At 61.0% G+C, this 20,753-nt stretch overlaps 1 protein-coding gene and 1 long non-coding RNA gene across 2 annotated transcripts; one reads left to right on the top strand and one right to left on the bottom strand.

The window, feature by feature from the left end:
* Positions 1-299: 299 nt before the first annotated feature.
* EVPL (envoplakin) lies at positions 300-17,241 on the bottom strand. Its single transcript, XM_070561406.1, has 22 exons — positions 16,670-17,241; positions 14,265-14,364; positions 13,741-13,895; positions 13,513-13,639; positions 12,584-12,709; positions 12,336-12,374; positions 12,021-12,182; positions 11,828-11,935; positions 11,536-11,631; positions 10,502-10,627; positions 9,922-10,068; positions 9,418-9,572; positions 9,164-9,261; positions 8,709-8,881; positions 7,040-7,218; positions 6,815-6,953; positions 6,491-6,684; positions 5,982-6,132; positions 5,204-5,287; positions 4,970-5,080; positions 4,771-4,863; positions 300-4,021 (listed from the first exon to the last, which is right to left on the bottom strand). The coding sequence occupies exons 1-22, from the start codon at positions 16,765-16,767 to the stop codon at positions 581-583; spliced, it is 6,102 nt and encodes a 2,033-aa protein (XP_070417507.1). The 5' UTR covers positions 16,768-17,241; the 3' UTR covers positions 300-580.
* Positions 7,217-8,206, top strand: LOC139073998 (uncharacterized). Its single transcript, XR_011523263.1, has 2 exons — positions 7,217-7,792; positions 7,933-8,206. It is a non-coding gene; the product is annotated as an uncharacterized lncRNA (long non-coding RNA).
* Positions 17,242-20,753: the final 3,512 nt, after the last annotated feature.

Below are 20,753 nucleotides of genomic sequence, written 5' to 3'. Positions count from 1 at the left end.
TTTCCAGGGTTTTTCTGCTGGGGGGGGGGGGACACCAGCGACTTGCTGACAAGGGCGAGGTTGACAGAGGGCTGGAGACAGTTCCTGGCCAGCCCTGAGAGACCCAGAGCAGAGACGGTGGGGAGGGAGGAGCCAATCCATGATCTCCTTCCATGACCTGCCAGCATCTCTCGGTCCACCCCACCCCACCCCCAACCCCGAGTCAAAGTTGGCCATGTCCACTCCCCACCTGGGGAGAACCCAAGCAGGACTGCCCCTGTGCTCATGCCCCAGACAGATCGACTCTGTGTTCCCAAATATGAAGGAGACACTGGGAGAATTAGTTTATTGGAAGCACTGGGGCAGTGGAGGAGGGAGGGATAAACAGATCTGCTGATCTCTGGGTCTGGGGATGGATCGGGCACCAAAGTTAGGGGAGAGAGCCCAACACCACGAACGTTCGAGTAATAGGACAGCGATCAGACAGAGGGAAAACCCACCCCCTCAGATTAGGGGATCAGGCTGCTCCTAGGCGAGAGGGGCATGCATCGTCCCCTCCCCCTCACACGCACTCCCTGTGACTGCGTGGCCCGCGTCAGCGTCAGCGCAGGGAGCGCGGTGTGGCGGGGGAGGCGGAGCGATAGCAGCGGTAGCCCTCCAGCGCGGCTGGGAGGAGCAGCAGGCCGCTCAGGGGATCTTTCCGGCAGCGCCCCATGGCCTCCTTGTAACTCAGCCGCTCCTTGGAGATGGGGTCTGTCAAATCCTTCTCGTAGCCGGATTCATCCTGCAGGAGCTGGGCCAGCTCTTCGCTGATCATTCCAGAGAGCACGGCCTGCGGGACGGGAATGCGGCCTGTCCTCTTGGGGTCAATGAGTCCCCCAGTCAGGTGCTGCACCTGCAGGTGCGGGAGCACGCTCTCCCGGGGCATCCAGCCTTTTTGGACGGCCTCGCCCACTGACAGCCTCTTCTTCGTGACGGGGTCCTCGATGCCGGTGAAGGCCTTCTGGGCGTTGAGCAGCCTCTGTGTGGAGGTGTTCTCAATCAGCCCCCTCTCCATAGCCTTGTGCACGGAGTAGCGCTCCCGGCTGAGGAGGTCCACGATGCCCCCTGTGGCCGCCTGGGCCTCCAGCAGCTTCTGCCCAGTGATGGGATCCAGCATGTTTTTGGCCACGGCCGTCTTGATGGTGCATTTGTTATCTGTGGTTGTGTCATAGACCCCGGCAATGGGGAAGCTATCATCGCCAAGCCCAAGAGAGAAGCTGGGAGAGAAGAAACTGGTGCTTTGGGGAGCTGGGGAGGTGAGTGGGGACTTGGAGATGATGGAGCCAATGGAGAGGGAGGAGCAGGGCTTGGTCTCCCCTGCCACGAGCAGAGCAAACTCGGAGATGGGGAGGTGGCCGTCCTTATAGAGATGGTACTCCTCCTTGGAGATGCGCCGGCAGCGCAGGGCAGCCTCAATGGAGTACTGCTTCCCGCTCTTGCGGTCCAGGAGCACAGACTCCTCCCCACAGGGGCCCGAGGTGGTGACCTCCTCCCAGTCACACTCAAGCTCCTGCAGCTGGAGGTACTGGCCTCGATCGATGATGCCCCTCTTGTAGGCCTCATATGGGGACATATCTTTCCCCGTCTCGGGTTCCAAGATGGAGATCTTGGTGGAAAGGTTGGTCTCTCGCGTCTGAGTCTCCTGGTTGAGCTCTTCCCGGCTCACCTTAGCGTGGAGGTCCCGGAGGGCCCTCTCCTTCTCGTAGATCTGGTCCTTCTCACGGAGGATGGCCGCCTCGAGCTGCGAGAGCTCCTGGCTCCGCTGGGCCGCCTTCCGTCGCTTGTTCTCCGTCTTCTGGCTGAGCAGCTTTGACTCCTCCTGCAGGTGCAGCACCTTCTGCTCCTTCTGCCTCCCCAGCTCCCGCAGCTCCTGCTGCAGCTGCCTGCACTCCTGGCTTGCCTGGTCCCGGGCCTTCTGGAGCTCGGCCTCCTCCCGGGACCAGGTTTTCCTCAGAGCCTCAGCCTTCTCTATCCGCTCACGGAGACGCCGCACCTCCTCCTCCCGGCTCTGCCGGGCAGTGCGCTCCCTGTTGAGCATCTCCCACACCCGGGACCGCTCACCCTCCAGCACCTGGTCCTTCTCCACCCTGATCACTTCCTTGTAGATGGTCTTCTCTTGCGATTTGGTTTTCTGGAGGACATCGATCTTGACCTGCAGGTTCTTGCACTCCCGATGCAACTCCATCACCTGGGTCTTCTCCTGGTCCAGGTCCCGCCGCAGGGCCTCCGTGGACTTCTCCAGTTCCGGGTCCTTCTCCAGCTTGACCACTTCCTCCATGATGATCTTCTCCTGCACCGCAGGGGGCCGCTTCTCTAGCTCCTGGATACTCAAGGTCAGCTGCCGCAGCTCCTTCTCCACAGCCAGCTTCTTGTTGCGGTCCTCCTGGAAGCTGAGCAGACCCTCCTTCTCCTCCACAGTGGCCCGCAGCTGCTGCACCTCCCTCTCCAGCTGCCGCCGCCGGCCCACCTCCTCGTCTAGGCTCCTGCTCAGCCGGCTGTGGTCCTCGCGGAGCTTTGGGTCCTTCTGGGTGACCACCACCTCCTGCACCACCACCTTCTCCTCGGGCCGCCTCCTCTCCAGCAACAGGTACTTGTTCTGCAGCTCGTAGACCACGTCCTCGGCGGCCCGCCTCTTCTGGGTGGCTTCCCTCACCTCCTGGCGGAGCCGCTCGGCCTCCTTCTCCAGGACCGGGTCCTTCTCGTGGCGCACCACCTCCTTGTTCACCGTCTTGGTCTCCACCTTGGACCGCTCCCGCTTCCACTCATCGCGCTCCCCCTGCAGCCGAATGAGCTGCTCCTGGGCCCTCCCGCTGGTGTTGACCAGCTCGTTGAGCTGAGCCTTCAGGCGGTCGATTTCCCGCAGCACCTCCGGACTCCTCTCGTGCTTCACCACCTCCTGTGTCACCTGCTTGTACTCCACTGTGGGCTTCTGGGCCCGCAGGACCTCCAGGTCGGGCAGCAGCTTCTCCACCTCCTTCTGCATGCTGCTCCTCTTGCTGGCGGTCTCCTCCAGCTCGGCCCTGAGCCGCGTGATCTCCTGCTCCGTCTCTGGATCCACCTGGAAGATCTCGTTGATGCGTTCCTGGAGCTCCACTTTGGGCTTCTGCTTCTCCACCACGCTGTACTTGCTGTGCAGTTCCTTCAGCTCCCTGGCTAGAGTCGTGTTCTTATTCCTCTCCCCCTCAAGGAGGCTCCTCAGCCTGGACGCCTCTTTGAGAAGGCCTGGGTCCTGCTCCACCTTCTTCACCTCCTTCACGATCACCTTTGGCTCCACGGCGCTGATCACCCGCTCCAGCTCTTCAATACGAGCCTGCAGCTTGGCCACGGCCTCCTCCGCCCCCTTCCTCTGTGCAGTGTCCTCCTCGATCTGCAGCCTCAGAGCCTGGGCTGCCTTGACCATTTCCAGGTCCTTCTCTACCTTGACCACTTCTTTCACCACGACCTTCTCTTTCACGTTCGCTTTTTTCTGCTCAAGGGCCAGCAGCTCCTTCTTGAGCTCCTCCAGCCGGGCTGAGATGGCGGTGTTCTCCTCCGACAGGTGTTGGATCTCGCTGCTGAGCTGGGCCGCCTGGCTATCCAGGCCTGGGTCCCTCTCGATCTGGGTGACCTCCTTGGTCAGCAGATGGGGCTGAATGGCCTTCCTCTTGCTCTCCAGGTGAACGACCTTCTGGGCCGTGGCCTCCAGGTCTGCCTGCAGGCCGGCCCGCTTCTTGCCCTCATCTTCCACCTGGGACTTCACCCCAGACAGGTCGCTCTCCAGCTGGGGGTCCCGGTAGAACTCCACCACTTCCTTCTCCTCCAGCCTTTCCAAGGGCCGCTGGGTCCTCAGCTGCAGCAGCTGGGTCCTCTGCTCCTCTAGCTCGTGCTGCACCTGGGCCACCCGCTTCCTCTCCTCCTCCAGCTGGGACTTCAGGGCCTCTGACTCCTTGCCTGCTCGGGCTGGGCTCTCAGAGCCCTGCTGTGCGTCATGGGTCACATGGATATCCTCACTGAGCTCCTTCTGCAGAGTGAGAGGAAGAAGGGGAAAGTACTGGGGGAGGAAGAGGAGAGGGATGAGCCCTATCCCCACCGCCTCCCCAAGATCAGAGACCCTTGCTGCTTCCTGAGACTTCCCAGCAGGTCTGGGGAGATGGAACTGAAGACCGGAGATGCTTGGCTGCAGGATCTTGAGAGGACCCACTAATCCTGTGATGTCAGGATGCAAGGCAGTGTTCAGGCTGAATTTGCACTAGAACATGCAACTGGGACAGGTTCTCCCTTCCAAACCTTTCTCCTTCCCCTCCATCCAGGCTCCTAGAAATGAGCCCATACACCTCCGGGGGATGCTGGAGTACTCCTCTGGGTAGGAGAAAGCTGGCAAGTTCCTCGGCCAGTCACTGAGAGTCATGGAGAGCTTCTGGCTCCTGGTGTCCCAGGGAGAGAGAGCTAGGTGGCCTCTTACACACTGTGGATGAGTCCTAAAGCTGAAGACTTTGTGGGGGTTTTCTCCTGGCCCACCAGGGGACTGCCCAGTGGCTAAGCCGTGACTTCCCTGAATGACATCTCAGGGCCTAACACTGAGACGGATACCAGCCTGTAAGAGCTGTTAGGGAGAGCAGTGGGGGAGGCAGGAAACTGCACGCCTGCCCCCAGGCCGCCGAGCCTGCCCTGATGTTGCAGGCTGCAGGGTGAGGAGGAAGGGAAGACGGCCAGGTCAATGTCTAGGCCAGGCTGTCTACTTCGGGGACGGAGTGGGCACCATCTCCATACCTTCTCCAGCAGCTTTCTGGCAAGCTCCAGCTGGTGCATCTGCTGCTGGTGCACAGCTGCAGCCTCAGTATAGGCCTTTGTCAGGTTCTTCTCCTGGAGGGGCCAAAAGGGAGAGAGAAGGAAGGCAGGGTCAGCTCCCACCTCGGAGGCTGCAGAGCTGCAGCCAGGGGACACGGAGCCGCGCTGGGTCCCGTCTGACCTGGGCCTGGATGCTCTCCTGCAGGGGAGCCACTCGGGGTCTCTTGGGAGCTGACCCTTCCTGGGTCGGCTTCAGGGAGCAGCGGTAGATGTCTGCCTGGAGCTCGTAGTCCTGAGCAGGGAGGAGAGGACAGTCTGCTGGTGGTCAGTGGGAGAGGCTGGCGGTGGGCAGCGGACTGGCAGAGGGAGGGAGGTGGGTGCATAATGAGGGACCGGCTGAAGGAGAGGAGCTTACCTGGAGAGCCGCCTGCAGGTCCTGGGAGAGGCGGGATGCCATGGCCCTGTCCTGCTCTCGGTCCTGGATCTCCTGCAGCAGCCTCTGCCAGGAAAGAAGTGAGAGTCAGGAAACACCACTCATCCAGACTCTCCTCCTGCCGGCTGCCTCCAGGGCCACAGGCAGCAAGCTTGGAAACTGCCCTTTCCTTCCCCTGACCCACCATGGCCTCTGCTTGGGACATTTCAGCCCCTCCACCTGGCCACCCTATCTATTCCTCAGGCCTCAGCTTGGGTGTCGTTCCTTCCAGACCGCTTGCTGTGACGCCCAGCTTGCCCGCAGTGGGCTCCTGCGGCACTGCGGTTTCTTCACCAATGCGCCGATCAGCATCATGGCCTGCGATGCTCCGGCCGCCCCCACCAGACTGTGGGCTGCCGGAGACCGGGTTGTACCCCAGCCCCTGCATAGTAGGGCTTGGCAAGTATGGGGAAGAGGATGCAGTAGGAGTTGGAACTCCCAGGAGCATAAAGCCTGCTGCCCACCTTGGATCAGACAGAGATGGGCTGGACATTTCTGTGGGCAAAGTGGAACATTCTGTGGGGGTCGGGAGGTGGGTGACCCAAGGCCTCTGTGGTCTGAGCTTTGAGGTCTCTTAGCACACTGGCCATAAGGGGGCCACATGCAAATAGGTGGCTCTCCCTTTTGGGGAGGTGGCCAGGGAGGTGGACGTGGCTTGAGGTCCCAGCTCTGGACAGGGGCCTGACCTGCCCCCAGGTTGCCTGCAGCCCCAGCCCCTCACCTTCTGCGCCTGCAGCTTGTAGGCAATCTGGCTGGGCCCGTCGCTGGGCCGCACCTGGTTGCGGGGCAGGTGCTCCAGCCAGGAGCTCAGGTTGTCACTGCAGTTCCTGAACTGCTGGTAGGCGAGGCCGGCGTCCTGCACCGTCTTCTCCCTGCAGGAGGATGAGGCCCGGAGCAGAGGTGAGAGCTGCCCTCTGGGGACAGGTGAGGAGTGCACAGAGGAGGCTGGTGGGTGCCTCCCTCCCTGGGACAGGTCAGGAGTCCTGAATGACCCGCCATGGTGATCCACTAACTCTGGCCCTGTGCTGGAGTTGGGTATTCAGAGATGGACTGGACAGTCTCTGCCAGGCACCACCCTGGGAGGTAGGCACTGGTATTATCCCATTTTAGAGGTGAGGAAACTAACCCTCCGAGAGGTGAAGTCACCAGTCCATGGTCACACAGCTTGTTCGCAGCAGCTGCCGTGTACCACGGGGGCATGCCACAGGCCCTGCTGGCCCAACCACTCACCGCAGGTCCAGCTGGTCCCCCACGGCGTGGTAGCGGTCAGTGAGGGCCCGCACTTGGCGCTGCTGGTGAGGCAGGTCTTGGCAGAACTCGTGGAAATTGTTCTGCAGCGCACCGCACGCATGCTCGGCGGCCTTCAGCTCGCGGTGCAGCCCCAGCACGCAGGACTGCTGCTCCAGCAGCTTCCTCCGCTGCCGCTGAGGGAGGAGAGGACACAGTGTGACGTACCCTCTTGGTTCCGTGAGACGCCATATCCTACTCCCCCTGCCCCCGAATGCTTGGTCAGGCTGTGCCCCCCTCCCGCCAGGAGGCCGCCCGGCCCCTCACCTGCAGCTCACTGGCCCTCTCCTGCAGCGTGCCCGGGCCAGCAGGGATGGGGGCCTCCTGAGCCAGGGAAGACTCGAAGCCTTGGATGACCCTGTCCGCCTCCTGGATCTGCCGCTCCAGACCCAGGGCAGCCTTGGCTCTGCCGCAGAGGTGGCCAAGGGTCAGACACCCCCTCCGTCACACCCGTGCTGTCCCGCCCAGCGGTCCCCTCCCCAGAGCACTCACTTCTCCCCATAGAGGTTGCAGAGAACCTGCACATCGCTGTACTTGTTCTTGACGTTGTTGAGGGCCACGGGCAGGTGCAGGGTGGCGGGGCCCACGGGCTGCGCCGACAGACACGCCTCACACTCCTGCTGGGCCGCCTCCTTCTCTGCTCCCAGGCTCTGCAGCCGCTGGGCCATGTCCTGGGAGGGGTGGCGTGGGGGTCAGGGATCCCTGCTCTGGGCAGGTGGGTTCTGCCCAGCCCTCCTGCCGGGTCGACCTAACTCTGCCCACGAGGGTTGAGTGTGGTGGGTACGTACTTGGGCTCAGGCCAGAGAACCAGGAATGGTCCTGGCCCCAGTAGTCCCCATGGGGATGCCCTTGGGCAGGTCAACCTCTCCAACCCTCAGTCTCCTTATCTATGGAATGATTGATGGGAGGATGAAATGAGACCCTGAGGGTCGGGAGCTCAGCAGGGCCAGGCATACAGTTGCCCGCCTTGACCTTCATGTCACTATCCTATTCACAAAACCATCAGTTCCCTACCCTGACCCTCCAGGTCAGGCACTTGGGGTTCTTTCGTTCATTCCTTTATAGTTATTCACTGGTCCATTCCGTACGTCATTGGTGCCAGCTCTGTGCCCTGCACTGCCTACCTTCCAGTCTAGCTGGCTTTCCCATGGATCTGAAACACCCTGATGTGGTAGCTGCTATGACTTCAAAACCCAAGGACTTATCTGGGGATGGCCTGGGCCCAAGAGAGCCACCATGTCCCAGGTCAGTCATAACCAGTGACCTAACAGTGTAGGGTATGAAGGTCCAGCCCCGTCAGCCCCAGAGCTCCCCCTGGGCTCGGCAGGGGTCTCTGTGGAGACTGCATTGCTGAGCGAGCCTCCTGCACTCCTGCTTCCCCCCAGCCTGACAGGGGTCACACCCACGACCCACGAGACTCCCTCAAAAACGCCCGGCACGCCCGGCCCCATCTCACAGTCGGCCTCCCGGACCCCACCTGTGTCACCTGTCCCACCTCTGGAGCCCTCCCCGAGCCCAACCCTTGGACCTGGTGGAAATGCTGCCTCCAAACAGCCACGGTAGAAGGTGGAGCGAAAATAATAAGTTGCACGATCATGCTAACGACACAATCCAAAATTTTAAAAACAAAACCCAAACAATATATTTGAGTAGAAACTGGTTTGGAAGGGTATAACCCGACTGCTCGCCTCTCAGCGCCTCAGAGGATGCGTTCTTTTGTGACCACGTTTACAAGCTGCACACTCTCCAGGGAGGCCCCCCCACCCTGACGTGCTCCAGGCACCCTTGCTGCTCACAGGACCCTCACCAGGACACCTCCTGGGTGTGGGTCACAGGGTTTTTCCCCTGGGCCCTGCCCCTACTAGAACCTTCCGGGGCCTTACTGTACTTCATCCTCAGGACAACCAGACGAGCTGGGTATGATTATGCCTGTTTTCAGGGATGAGGAAACCAAGGCTCAGAGAAGTTAAGTGAATTGCCCAGTGTCCACAGGGCTGGACAGCAGAGAGGCCAGGATGGGAACCAGCTTGTCTGAGCCCTGCACTGTCCACTCCCTCCCTCCTCCTCGGGTCCCTGTGGCTGCTTCCACATTCACCTCATCTTTAGTTCATGCATCCCCAAGGCTGGACCATTTCTTATTTCAACCGCCCTTCTCACCCACCTTGTGGCTTTGGATGCGGCCCTCCAGGTCCTCCAGTGGTCTGGTGCGGCTCAGGGGGGCCCGGGCCCAGGCCAGCACCTGCCTCTCTATCTGCCCCAGGTCTGCATCCAGCTGGGTCATCTGTGTCAGGAGCTTCTGGGCCTGAGGGTCGGCTGGGGCTGAGCTGGTGGGAGCTGGGGGCATAGGGAGCTGGTGAGGGTCCAGGGTCTACCTCACGTCTGCCTGAGAGGCTGCTCCCTGAGTGCTGGCTGAGGGGCCTGGTGGTGGGGGGGGATGGGCAGGGCCTGAGGGACAGACAGCCCTAGGGGCTTGCCAACCCAAGAGATGGAGTCCCCAGAGCAGAAGTCCCTAATGCAGGGTCACCTCCTGTGTGTCCCAGCCCCTCGCAGTGGCCACAGTAGGAATCTACTCCCCCTATCCCAACCACCCCCCAAGTCCCTGGCCGCTCTTGGTACCCTGCTGGCCAGGCCGTAAGGGCTCCGCAGTGGTGGTCTTCAGGCGCCTCTGGACTGTGGCTAATTTCTGCTTCAGGGCCTGCAGCTCTGAGGCCAGCCTGGAATGAGCAGGAGATCAGAGAAGGACATCCCTCCTCTCTCTCCCCAGCCCCAGCAGTCACTGGGCCAGGCGAAGGCCAGGCAGTGGCCTCAGACACCACCTGTGTCAGACACAGCCTGACTCTTGCCCCTGAGTTATCCCCAGGCAGACCCACTTGGAGGCCCTGGCCACAGCTTCAGGGTCCGGAGCCGGGATGCAGAAGCAGGCGGCTGGGGCATGCTTGGTCTCCCCGCCGGGGCCCTGCACGACCCAAGTATGAGGGTCACTGTTGTCCATCAGCGTGTACCGCTCGCCCCGCAGCAGCTGCACCTGGGGGGCAGGTGGCGAGGGGTTCATGCAGGCTCAGGGGAAGGGGCCAGAGAAGGGACAAGGCCAAGATGGGGTAGGGGCTGGGGACAGGGACAGGTGGGGACAGGAGCTGGGGCAGGGGCAGGAGTGGAAGTGGGAGGTGCTGGGGTGGGGACAGGGGCAGGCCAGAGGCAGGGCAGGGCTTGGAGAGGGGCGGGGCTGGGGCAGGGGTGGAGTAGGGGCAGGGGGACTGGAGGGGGCAGCAGGGGCTGGGCTGGGCTGGGGGGGGGGCGGGGGGGGGCGGGCCCACAGGGGGTCTGGGACGGCTCAAGGACGAGGCGGGGGGGGGGATGGCTGGTTGAGGCTGTACTTCTCCGGAGTCCCAGTCGCAGATGCTGTCCACGTGCAGGGGCTGCTGTGGTGGTTTTCTGCGCTGTGGCAGAGGGGTGACCTCCTGGCTCCGTCGCTGCAGGTCCCTGGTGGTCTTCTCGGCCAGGGCCAGCTGCTTCTCCTCTGCCTGTGGGGTCCCAGGCACTGGGGGCTCAGGCCAGGTTCCATTCGAGGCCTACCACCTACCCAGCCCCTCAAGAGGGCCAGGGATCTGGCCTTCATGAAGACAGGGTCTCTAAGTCAGCAAAGTGAAAGGTGCCCCTCCCCGGCGGTCCAGGATCCTGGGGTCTGCTGGGTGGGGTGGGGTGGTGCTGCCTCTAGAGTGGGAGCTGGAGGCCCCTCAGCGCTCTCCTGGGCTGCCTGTCACATTAAGGAAACTGCTGTCCAGAGAAAAGGACTTGCCGGTAAGAGGGCAGCCTCTCCTCCTGGAGTAGACCCCCTTGTCCGGTGCCAGGGACGGCTTGGGGCAGGACTAGGTACCTGGGAGGGGGAGGCCCCGACACCTGGCCAGGCCCCATTCCCAGGAGTGGGGTGCAGATGGCCAGGCGGGTCCGTCTCACCTCCAGCTGTCGCAGCAGCTCTGCGGGGGTGCCCGCGGGGCCCCCAGGGGCAGGGCTGTACTGGGTGTCCAGGCTGGAGTTGAGCTTTGCCAGGGTCTGGCTGACTGAGTCGGCGTCTTCCTGGAACTGAGGTCAGAGGGTGATCAAGGGCAGAGCCCGGGGCAGCCTGCTGCCCAACCCTGCAAACCAGCCGAACCCAAACCGGCTAAAGCCAAACCAGCTAAATGCGAACTGCCACTCGCCCCTGCACCGCCACCTGTACCAGGCAGTGGGGCCTTTTCGGGAGGGAGCGCTTTCTGTGCGGGGCATTTGTGGTTCAACGAACTTCATTTCTTTCGGTGTCATAAAATGCTGTTTCTCGTCCTTCCTGCCTCCCCCCAGTACCTGGAGTTGTGGTGCCCAGGCCCCTGGAGGCTGCCCACGGCGCCCCAGAGTAGAAGCTGGGAATGTGTTTTAGAGAAACATCCCACGGTTGGGTGACGTTACAGAATTATTGTTGGTGGTGTGATAATGGTATTGTGGTTACGTAGGAAAATGCCCTTAAAAAAAAAAAAACTCTTCGGCTTGCCTCTCTCAAAGTGTATAAAACATTTTGGGCGGACATTGCAAAAAAAGTCCCTGTTGTATAGGATGTCAGTACTTCTCAACCCTTTTTTCATTATTGTTCCCTAAGGAGCCTTTTCAGATATTTTTCCCTTAATTTCCCCACATTGTCATGAAAATTTAATACCACAGATACACTGTATGTCCTTTATGTATGTATATCTGTGGTTTATGCATAAAAAGAGTAACAGTTTTTTCTCCCATAAGAACCAACTCTCACCCCCCTGAGAGCAATAGCACCCTGTTGAGAATGTTTGTGACATTATTTTTTCTCTGGGACCTAGTCACAACAGCACAACAGTCTGTCATTTTTATGAGATGCTTTGTCTCCCGCGATGCAAGATTGTCCTCCATGCACCTCTCTGTCCCACTCAGGGCCCTGTTGGCCACCTACCCCTGTCCCCCCAGCCCGGCCCTGCCCACAGGCTCACCCGGCGGTAATCCGCCACGTGCTGCAGCTGTCTCTCCTGGCAGATGCACAGGTTCAGGAAGTTCTGCCACTCCATCTTCAGGGCCTCCTGGTGGGTCTGGGGACAGCAGCACAGAACCCTCCAACCATGCTCTGCCATGCTCCGTCCACCTGCCCACCGCCTGCTTAGCCAGCCTTCCGGCTGTCCCCGACCTGAGCCGTGTCTCCCTCTGCCTCTCCCCAGCCCACCTGGGGAGCCCCCTGATGGAGTGAGTGGGGGGTGGGTCCCCAAGCCAATGTCTGGGCCTTCGCACCTGGATGGGCCCCACTGCTGGATGCCCGAGCTCCACCATGCGTTCCCCGTCGTCCTCCAGCTGGTTCACGCACTGCTCCTGGCTCAGCAGCTCGTGCTGCTTGAAGTGCTGGGGGAGAGCCGAGGAGCAGACAGTGAGGATGAGGATGTCCTTGTCCCCCCCTTACCCCCCTACCCCACTCTCCTGCCCTGACATCGTATTCCTGCTGTACGCCCGCGGGGTCCACCATGAGGTCGCTCCAGTCCTGCTGCAGGATGCACTGCCGCTGCTGGGCCAGGGCGCTCAGCTGGCGCGTGCATCCCTGCAGGTGCGTGTACAGGCTGCCCAGACTCTGCCCGCGCCACGAGGCCACCTTCTGTGCTCGGCGAGAGGCGAGGAGGGAGGGGGGAGGCAAGGGGCACCATCAGGCTGTACCCTGAAACACTGGCCCCATCAAGGGTGCAGGCAGCCAGGCCCTGCCCGGCTCCCAGCCCAGCCAGCCAGCTGGCCCTGCCCTTCCTGTGCTCACCAGCAGGTCCCGGTACTGGCTCCGGATGGCGGCTGCATCCTGCCTCAACCACAGGGGAGAAAACGCAGGCCCAGTGAGAGGCAAGGTGTGGGGCGGGGGGCCCGCACCCCACACCCTGGACCTACCGTTCCCCCCTCCTCTGTCCCTTGCCCCAGAGGGCCAGCCAGGCCTAGCTCAGGCTCTGATGGGTGGAAGAGGGGCTGGGGTAGGACCTGGGCAGGGATGTCCCTCCGGGACAGCTCACCCACCGGCCCAATGAGGCTCCGCAGCTGCTGCCCATAGGCCTCGATCTCCTTCTGCAGGATGTTGTGCTCGGCGATCTGCTGCTCCAGCTCCGCCATGCCCGGCCCGTACTGGCCCTCGCAGACCTGCTTCTGCAGAAGAGCTGGCTGCTCAGCTCCACCGCAGGGCCCAGGCCTGGAGCCCTCCCGCACCCTCCCACGTCCTCGTCAGCGGGACCCGAGTTAGTCATTTGGGCAGAAGGTGCACAGGCCAGGTGAGCAGCCTGGGTGAACAGCTGGCAGCTCACCCTGGGGGGACATGCCATTCTCCACTGGCCCTGGCTGAGGCCTTGGCGTCACCAAGACTGCAGTCCCTGAATCCCACTGGTCTCCAGGACTTGGGGCTCAGCCTCTAAAAAGTCTCCCCGCTCCGCCCTACCTCCTGCCCGGCCCCAGCTCAGCGCCTCTCGCCTGGACCCCTGCAGCCGGGCTCTGGGAGCCTGCGCACACCCTGCTCTGCCCATGCCTTCCCCACTGTCCTTTCACTGTCATACTGGCACCTCTTCTCTTGTGGCATCAAGGCTCCTGATACTCAGGGTGCCCGTGACCTGGTTCTGCCTGCCTGCCCAGAAAACCCCACTTCCCATCGCACCCATGGTGTCCTCTGGGCAGGAGCCTCTGTCCCTTCTTTCTGGAATGTCCTCTCCTCACCATTTCAACCCCAGGCCACCCAAGCCCTCCCTCCTCTCCGAGGCCTCTGAGCTTCCTCTTGCAGGAAGCCTTCCCTGACTGCACTGTCTGCTCTGCTCTCTCCCTTCCCAGACCCTGAACCACCCCGAGGTCCACGCATGCTGTCAGGCCACTGATGGCGCACAGCTCTTTATTGCTGTCTTATTGCTGCTAGGTGTGACTTCAAGCTCCTTGACGCATTTCTGACATTGGGGATGGCCCCTGACCTGTTTCTCCTCCAGCACTCGTGCCCAGTCAACCCTGGGCCCCACGTCGGGTGGCAGCACCATCTTCTCGTACAGGGCTCGGTACTCGGCACACTCCTGGGTCACCCGCTCGTGCAGCTGCTTGATGCTGCCAAGGAGGCGGCCGGCAGGTCAGGGCTGGGCCTGAGCTCCCTGGGGACCCCAGTGCCTCCATCACTGAGCCCCAACCCCAACTGCCACCGCACTCACTCCTTCTCAATCTCCTCGGCCTGCGGGTGCTTGAGGCGCCGGGCCTTGTCCACATCCAGGAAGAGGTCCTTCAGCAGCATCTCGGCCTCCTTCAGGCTGCGGCCCGCCTCCTGCTGGTGCCTCAGGGCCTGGCTCTGCTCGCTGTGCAGCCGGTCCTGTGGGTGTGGGATGGCCTCCTCGCTGCCTGTCACTGCCGCCTGAGCCCCACCCTGAGGGACCCCGGCCGCACTGGCCAACCTTGGTGCCCGCGCTGGCAGAGGCCCAGGCCCAGGGCATCCGTAGGGCGGGCTCAAGGACACAGGGAGGCCTGAGCACCCCCTGAGCCCCTCTGACCCACCAAGTTGTGAGCCCAACTGAGATGGAGTGCCAAGCCCCATCTTCCACTGCGTGTTTGGGGAATGGTCAGTGAAAGACAGGGTTGTCTGTTCCATCTTCACCATGACCAGTGGGCATGCCAGGGACCACCAGGCATGACAATGGGCTCCTATGCCCCCACGCCCTGCCATCTGTTCCCCAGGCCTCACCTGCTGCAGCTTCTTCTGGGTATCCAAGATGTCCCTTTCCACCTGGTCAGCGTTGGCCTGCATGCGGGAGATGAGCAGGGCCAGCTCCTGGGTGGCAGCTCTGGTGAGTGGTGGGGATAGAGGGCAGCAAGGTTGGAAAAGGCCCTTCTGTTCCCCTTGGGCAGAGGTCTACCCACTCAGGTAGGGTCCCCTGCCTCTCCCTCCCCCATCTTGCCCTGTGGCCTGGCTCAGTGCCCCGGAGGGAAGAGTCCAAGACCCGAGAGCTCTGGTCTCTCTCTGGAGGAGGCTGTGAGATGCCCAGTCCTGGGGGAGGGGGCGCTGCCCCCACATGAGGGTTCAGAAAATGGGGGTTCCAGGTGTGCATGGCGCCGTGGAGCAGGCTGACCTCACTGTCCTGGCAGTGAGTTCCCGACTCTGCCCAGCTCTCTGCTGCTGCTTCGGGCTGGTAGCTGCTGATACCGGAGGCTGTGGGGCTGGGCCCTGGGGAGGGGCAGGTGGGCTGGCTGGGGGCGGGGGCGCAGCAGCTCAGCCCCCACCTCGGCTTCCTCCCACCCCAGCCCTGTCTCCTCTCACTGCCCCGGGCTTCGCCTATGCCCAGGCTACCATCTGGAGGAGCCACAGAACACTGGGCAGGGGGAGGCCAAGAGATTGCCAGGGCACCCCAACACTTTGCAGATTTTGGAGTTCAGAGCCAAACTGGGACCTGACTTGCTCCAGGTCACACAGCCAGGAGCAGAGTATGAGCCTGAAGCAGATCCCCAGGGTCCTTTTCCATGCATTCACTCAGGAGCCTCTACAGGGCACCTGCTGTGTGCTGGGGCTAACTCTCTGGGACCTAGAGGGCCAAGCAAACCTAGTAAAAGGCAGAGTGAGGTCCAAGCCTCAAGAGCATGTGGCATCCCATGAGGTCACCGTCCTGGGAAAGAGAAGGCTTCACCAAGCTGAGCCTTAGACAAGGGTCAAAGGAGAAGCCCCTCAGCCAGAGGGGCAGTGCCAGCAAAGACACAGTCTGAAAGAACCCTGGCCTGACAGCCTAGGTTTGACCATTCTCTATCATTACTGCTGTGTGGCCTTGGGTAAGTTACTTAACCTCTCTGTGTCCAAGGTTCCTCACTTGTAAAGGGGGGCTTTAATAATATCTACCTCACCGTGTTATTGTGAATGTTAAGAGAACTAATCCATCCAAAGTGCCCAGTATAGAGCCCGTGCAGAGTCAGAACCCAGGAAGTGCTAGTTTTTATTCCACTAGAATCTAAGCGCTGTGAAGGCGAGGACCTGTCCTTCTGTTCACTAGCATCCCCAGTGACTAGAACAGTCTTGGCATACAGCAGGTGCTCAATAAGTATGTGTTGAACCAGTGGATTGCACATGGAGGGAGTGAAGAGTCCTGTTTGGGGGCCGGAGCAGGAGGACGGGGCTGTGTGGACCACGCTGCGCCAGGCCAGGGAAGCGCTGCCCAGGAGCCTGGGGACAGGGAGCTGTGGGTCCTGAGCCCTGGGCACCCTGTCCTCCTGCCAGGAGGAGCAACTCCACCCTGGGCAGGGCTAAGAGGCCCCAGGGAGGACAGGTCACTCCCATGAGAGACTTAACTGCTGTTTTTCCCATCTTAGCCCAGCCGTGGTGTCTGGTGTCGTCACCCCGATCCCTATCAGGGTAATGGACCTTTCATCTCCACTCTGATCTTGACACCTGGACCCCAGGCGAGCTGCCACCTCCACCCTGCAGGGTGGGCGGACAGCCAGGCTGGGCCCTGCAGAGAGCTGGGTGAACTAAGGGAGGCTCTGAGGATATCCCAGGCCTGCGGGCCCCTCTCCTTTCCCCCAGCAGCCCCTCCACACACCCACACGGTAAAGGAATCACCCCGACCCTTTAACCAAACTCTCAAGGCCCGAGGTAAGCCACGTAGGGAAGGCTGCAGCTTGGACGCGAGGGAGCGCAGCCCTGCCTGCCTGCACCCAGGCGCCCTCCCGCCCTCTACGTCTTGGCTTCTCTGGCCTCAGTCCTTCTGTCCACCCTGCACCCACGTCCCAAGGGTCATCCCAGCCCAGGGGGAATGTTGAGGACAGAGCCACAAACAGACCAGGCACTCTGGTTTCCCAGCCTCCCAGCAGAGGAAGGCAGCTGCTCAGGCTCCTATCGGGCACGTCTCCTGCAGAGTGGCCTCATCTCCTGGCCCTCAGCTCCCCTGGAGAATGTGGGGAGCCCCAGGCCATCCCTGGCCTCCTGCCAGGGCTGGAGCTCAGCCTGGGCCGAGAAGAGAGTCCAGCCCCAGGCCCTTTGGCCTCAGGACACCAAATGCCAGCCCTGGGCTGGTCCTGGGCTCCCCGGCTGCTGCCTCAAGGTGGCTGGAGCACCTGGGCCTGGCACCACCCCTGTCCCGGCCCCCCTCTCCTGGCCCCGCTCACCGGCTGTGCTTGCTGGGGGAGCTCTTGGGGGATCCCTTGGCTGGGGGACCCTTGGGGGACCCCTTCCCCTGGGAGCCTTTGCTCAGCCCCTTGAACATGGTGGTAAAGGCAGGTGCTGGCTCAGGCTGGGCTCGGCCGGTGCAGGCAGCAGGCGGGTGGCGGGCGTGTGTCCTCGCTGGCTGCTCAGCTGGGCTCTGGCGAGGTGGGGCGGCCGGGCCCTGGGAAGGCAGTTTCTGGGAGGCCCCTCCCTACAGGTGAGGCAGTGAGCAGCGGGCCAGGGCTGCCGCGCATGCACCCACACTCACCCATGCTCACGCCCACTCCTGCACAACCAGTTCGGGAGGAAAGGGCACAGCCGGGAGGGCGGGGCCCCGAGCCTGCCTGACTCCCAGAGAAGGTTCGGACTTGTTACACCCCCACGCCCAGAGGGAGCCGGCAGTGATCACACCCAGATGGGGAAATAGCTGGGCCCAGGAGGGACAGGACTCCAGACAGACAGACAGACCCATGCGTGCACGCGCAGGCTCAGGGACAGAGGCCTGGCCTTAAAGCTCGAGCTCGGGTTAGTAAACATCTCCAGCCAGCACAGCTTGCCCCCGCTATCAGGCATGTCCCCACCCACAGCTCTCGCCCCGCCCAGGGTGGGCGGGAGGGCACTGGCTCCCTGCTCACCACCACGGCTTACAGGTCTCTGCTCCGCGTCCTCTGCCAACATGATGGGGCAGGGAGGGGGCATTCACCATAGCATTCACTGGCACAAGGTACATTTTTAAAAGTGGGCACCGCCCAGCTGGGTCCCCAGAGCACGACCCAGCAATCCCACCGTTCGATCTTCCTGGCTGGCTCAGTGTCATCCCATCGGTCCGAGGCCGGCATCAGATGCAGTAGGACACACATTGCTGGGATCCTCAGAAGATTCTCAGATCAGCTCCAGAGGAGCCAAGGCTCTCCCTGGACCCCTCTTCCAGGGATCCCCCGCATTAGTCTTCAGATGCTGCTGAGCCCAGGTCAGGCTGAGCCCCTTGGGAAGCCCCTGTACTTGCGTTTTCCTCCCTGCCTTTCCTCCTGGAAGTGGCCCCTTGCAGCTTTTCTAAAGTTGGATGGAACGGCAGACAGTGTTGCCAGCTTATTGGCCTTTTCCTCACATTGAGGGCCATGGAGGTCATCTCGGTAGCTGCCTTCTCCTGCAGTGGCCCCCCGGGTCTTCAAGAAGCAAGTGGGTACCCCCATTTTCAGGCACTCATTTCACTGGCCCACTCAAGAAGCCCCTTGTACAGATCTGGAGTCGTCCCCCAGAGCCGTCGCAGTTTTGGTGGAAGGAGAGTTTGAGGAGGAGCAGAGTGGAGGGACACAGGTATGCTGGGTTCCGAGCATCCTGGACATCCTGGCAGGTCTGAGGGCAGAAGATGTCTAGAGAAGAGATAAGGGTCCCAGCAGACTGGGGGGACCAGGGACAGAGGCCTCAGAGTGACCACATGCCCCAGTGGGACACAAAAGGCCTGAGTCCCTTTTGTCTGCATCTCATGGACAAGCCACTGAACTTGGCCCTGGAGAGGGGACACAGGAGTCACCCAGCCTGGAGGGGGAAGGACTGACACTGGGGGTGGGGAGGGCAGCAGGAGGCCTTGACAGAACGAGTAGCAGCAGGGAAGCAGGGTAGCCTCCAGTATTCTGCTCCCTCCCAGCTGTGTGACAGTGAGATGGAGCCTGAGACGGAAGGCACAGCCGCAGAGGCCGCTGAGCCTCTGCCCCAGCCCCTCTCTCCACTTTACTCCTGGGGGACGATGTTCTTCTAAACACTACTGGCATGCCTGCAATCAACTGTTCTCAGAAAGAACATTCGTTTAAATGGCTGCAGGGTCCAGGAGCCAGCCCTAACTCCCGGCCTCTCATCTCAAACCTGAGAGTAGGTTCACTTCCTTATCTTCGAGACCGGGCGAGTGATGGCAGTGCCCAGGAGAGCCAAGACAGGAGGTAGGTGATGGCAGCCCTCAGCCCTCCGGCCACTGTCTTGCCTCCCTAACAGCTCCAGGCTCCTTTCTGGGAGGTGGTAGCCATCGGAGGTGAGGGCCCAGGGATGGGGGTGGAGACGTCCAGACTCCAGCTGTGGGAGCAGGAGCAGTGGTGGGAGGCCCTGCTGAGCTGGACAGGGGAGAGAGCTGCAGCCCCCAGGGGGGAGGGTAAGTGGCAAAAGGCAGCCAGGCTGAGCTCTGGAACATCTGAGCTTTGCCTCCTGTCGGCAGAAGTCCTCCTGGAAACAAATGAGCACAATAGAGGGCCCTACACGCCCCAGAGATTAAGGTTAACTGACCCACTGCAAGAAAAACAAGAGCTGAATTGCTGGCGTGACTGTCTAGTGCCCGATCAAATCAGAACCCAGCTCCCCAGATGAGGGCTGCCGTGCAGCAGGCAGGAACACCCGGTCTCTGAGGCGCCTTGTCACTGCGGGATGCTCCTACTCAGATGGTGGCTCTGAAGACTAAAGCACAGGGATAAAAAGGATAGGGACAAAGAAAGAAAGATGTAGGATTTTAAACATGTGAGAAAGAAAAGTTCATTTAGGCGGCCTGGATGGGACTGACAGCCTCGGGGGAGACCTGCGTTGTCCCACTCAGCAGCCACGAGCTCCGTGTGGCTCTTGACCACTTGAAATGTGCCCAGTCCAAATGAGATGTGCTGTAAGCACAAAATTCACACGGGATTTCAAAGACAGTGTGAAAAAAGGATGTAAAATATCTCATTAACAGTTTTTTTTTTTTGAGGAATATTAGCCCTGAGCTAACTACCGCAATCCTCCTCTTTTTGCTGAGGAAGACTGGCCCTGAGCTAACATGCATGCCCATCTCCCTCTACTTTATGTGTGGGACGCCTACCACAGCATGGCTTGCCAAGCGGTGCCATGGCCGTATCAGGATCTGAACCGGCGACCTCCGGGCTGCTGAAGTGGAACGTGGGCACTTAACTGCTGTGCCACTGGGCTGGCCCCCTGAAGTGTATTTTTAAAATTAGTTTCTCCTGTTGCTTTCTACTTTTTAAAATATGGCTACCAGGAAATTAAAAATTATAGATGTGGCTCGCATTTGTGGCTCACATGCTAATTCTATTGGATAGCTCTGACCTAGAAGCTGGACAGGGCACCCTGACTTTCAGCCTCAGATCTCGCCCCTGCCACGTCTGCTCCTTTTGAGCCAGGCAGGAGGCAGAGGACCTGGCTTCTTGTCTTGCCCCAGAGCCCTTCCCGTCTCCTGACACTTGCTTCCTCCTGTGGGTTGAGAGGTTTGAGATCAATTGATTCCTAAGTCTCTGTCCAGCTGTGACTTTAAGTGGCAGCCCACGCACATCCCCTTGCCTGCAGCTTCTGGGAAGGCTGATGTGGGCCCCTTACAGCTCACGGGGCCTGAGGCCAGAGCGAGGAGGCTGGTCAGAGCCCAACGCAGCAGCGTAGCTCCTAGATCTGAGGCTGCTGTGCACATACGCAGCTAGGCAACAGCTAGGCAGCAGATGGCAGCTTGGAGAGTGTGCCAGGGCTTAAGCTGCTGACTCTGCTCCAGCTCACAGGGCTCCTGCAGGACGGACACTCTTCTCCTTGCTGCAGCAGATGTGGCAACTGCCTGCTTTCCCCTGGGAACCATAACCTGCCAGGCTGCCATATGCTCCCTGATCAGGACAAGATTTGCCATCTCAGGAAATTGCCCTGTTTGTATGCAAGCTCTGCCACCAGACCCTTGGAGCCGAGCTGGCTGAGAACCTCTTTTTCCTTCCGCTTCCTTGGCCACTGAGGAGCAAAGGTGCCTCCTCCAGGTGGGCCAAGAGAAGACAAGGGCTGGCGGGAAGGGGAGTTAGGGACTAAGCCTCCTTCCACAGGCGCCAGGAGACGTAGAGGCTGTGGCTCCAGGAATTCACAAGACTGTCTGGAGGAGGCTCTCTTGGCTGCGAGTCTGCCCAGATGACAGCCTAGAGGGAAGCAGAAGGTGGCCACAGCTTGCCTAAGTAGAGCAGAACAGGCAGAAAAAAGTGCTGGCTGTTCTTTTTGGGCCTTTTACAGGGAGAGAGTCTAGAGGAAGCAACTCAAACCAACCAACCA

Source organism: Equus przewalskii, chromosome 10 (assembly GCF_037783145.1).
Source record: "Equus przewalskii isolate Varuska chromosome 10, EquPr2, whole genome shotgun sequence".
Taxonomy (NCBI): Eukaryota; Metazoa; Chordata; class Mammalia; order Perissodactyla; family Equidae; genus Equus; species Equus przewalskii.
Note: the sequence above shows the minus strand (reverse complement) of the source record. Positions and strands in the feature narration are given on the sequence as shown.

Coding starts and splice junctions, on each gene's coding strand:
- EVPL (XM_070561406.1), bottom strand. CDS start 16,767: ATGTTCAAGGGGCTGAGCAAAGGCTCCCAGGGGAAGGGGTCCCCCAAG. Junction 14,365..16,669: donor TCCCCCAGCAAGCACAGCCG/GTGAGCGGGGCC, acceptor ACCACTCACCAG/AGCTGCCACCCAGGAGCTGG. Junction 6,954..7,039: donor TGCAACCTCTATGGGGAGAA/GTGAGTGCTCTG, acceptor CCTCTGCGGCAG/AGCCAAGGCTGCCCTGGGTC.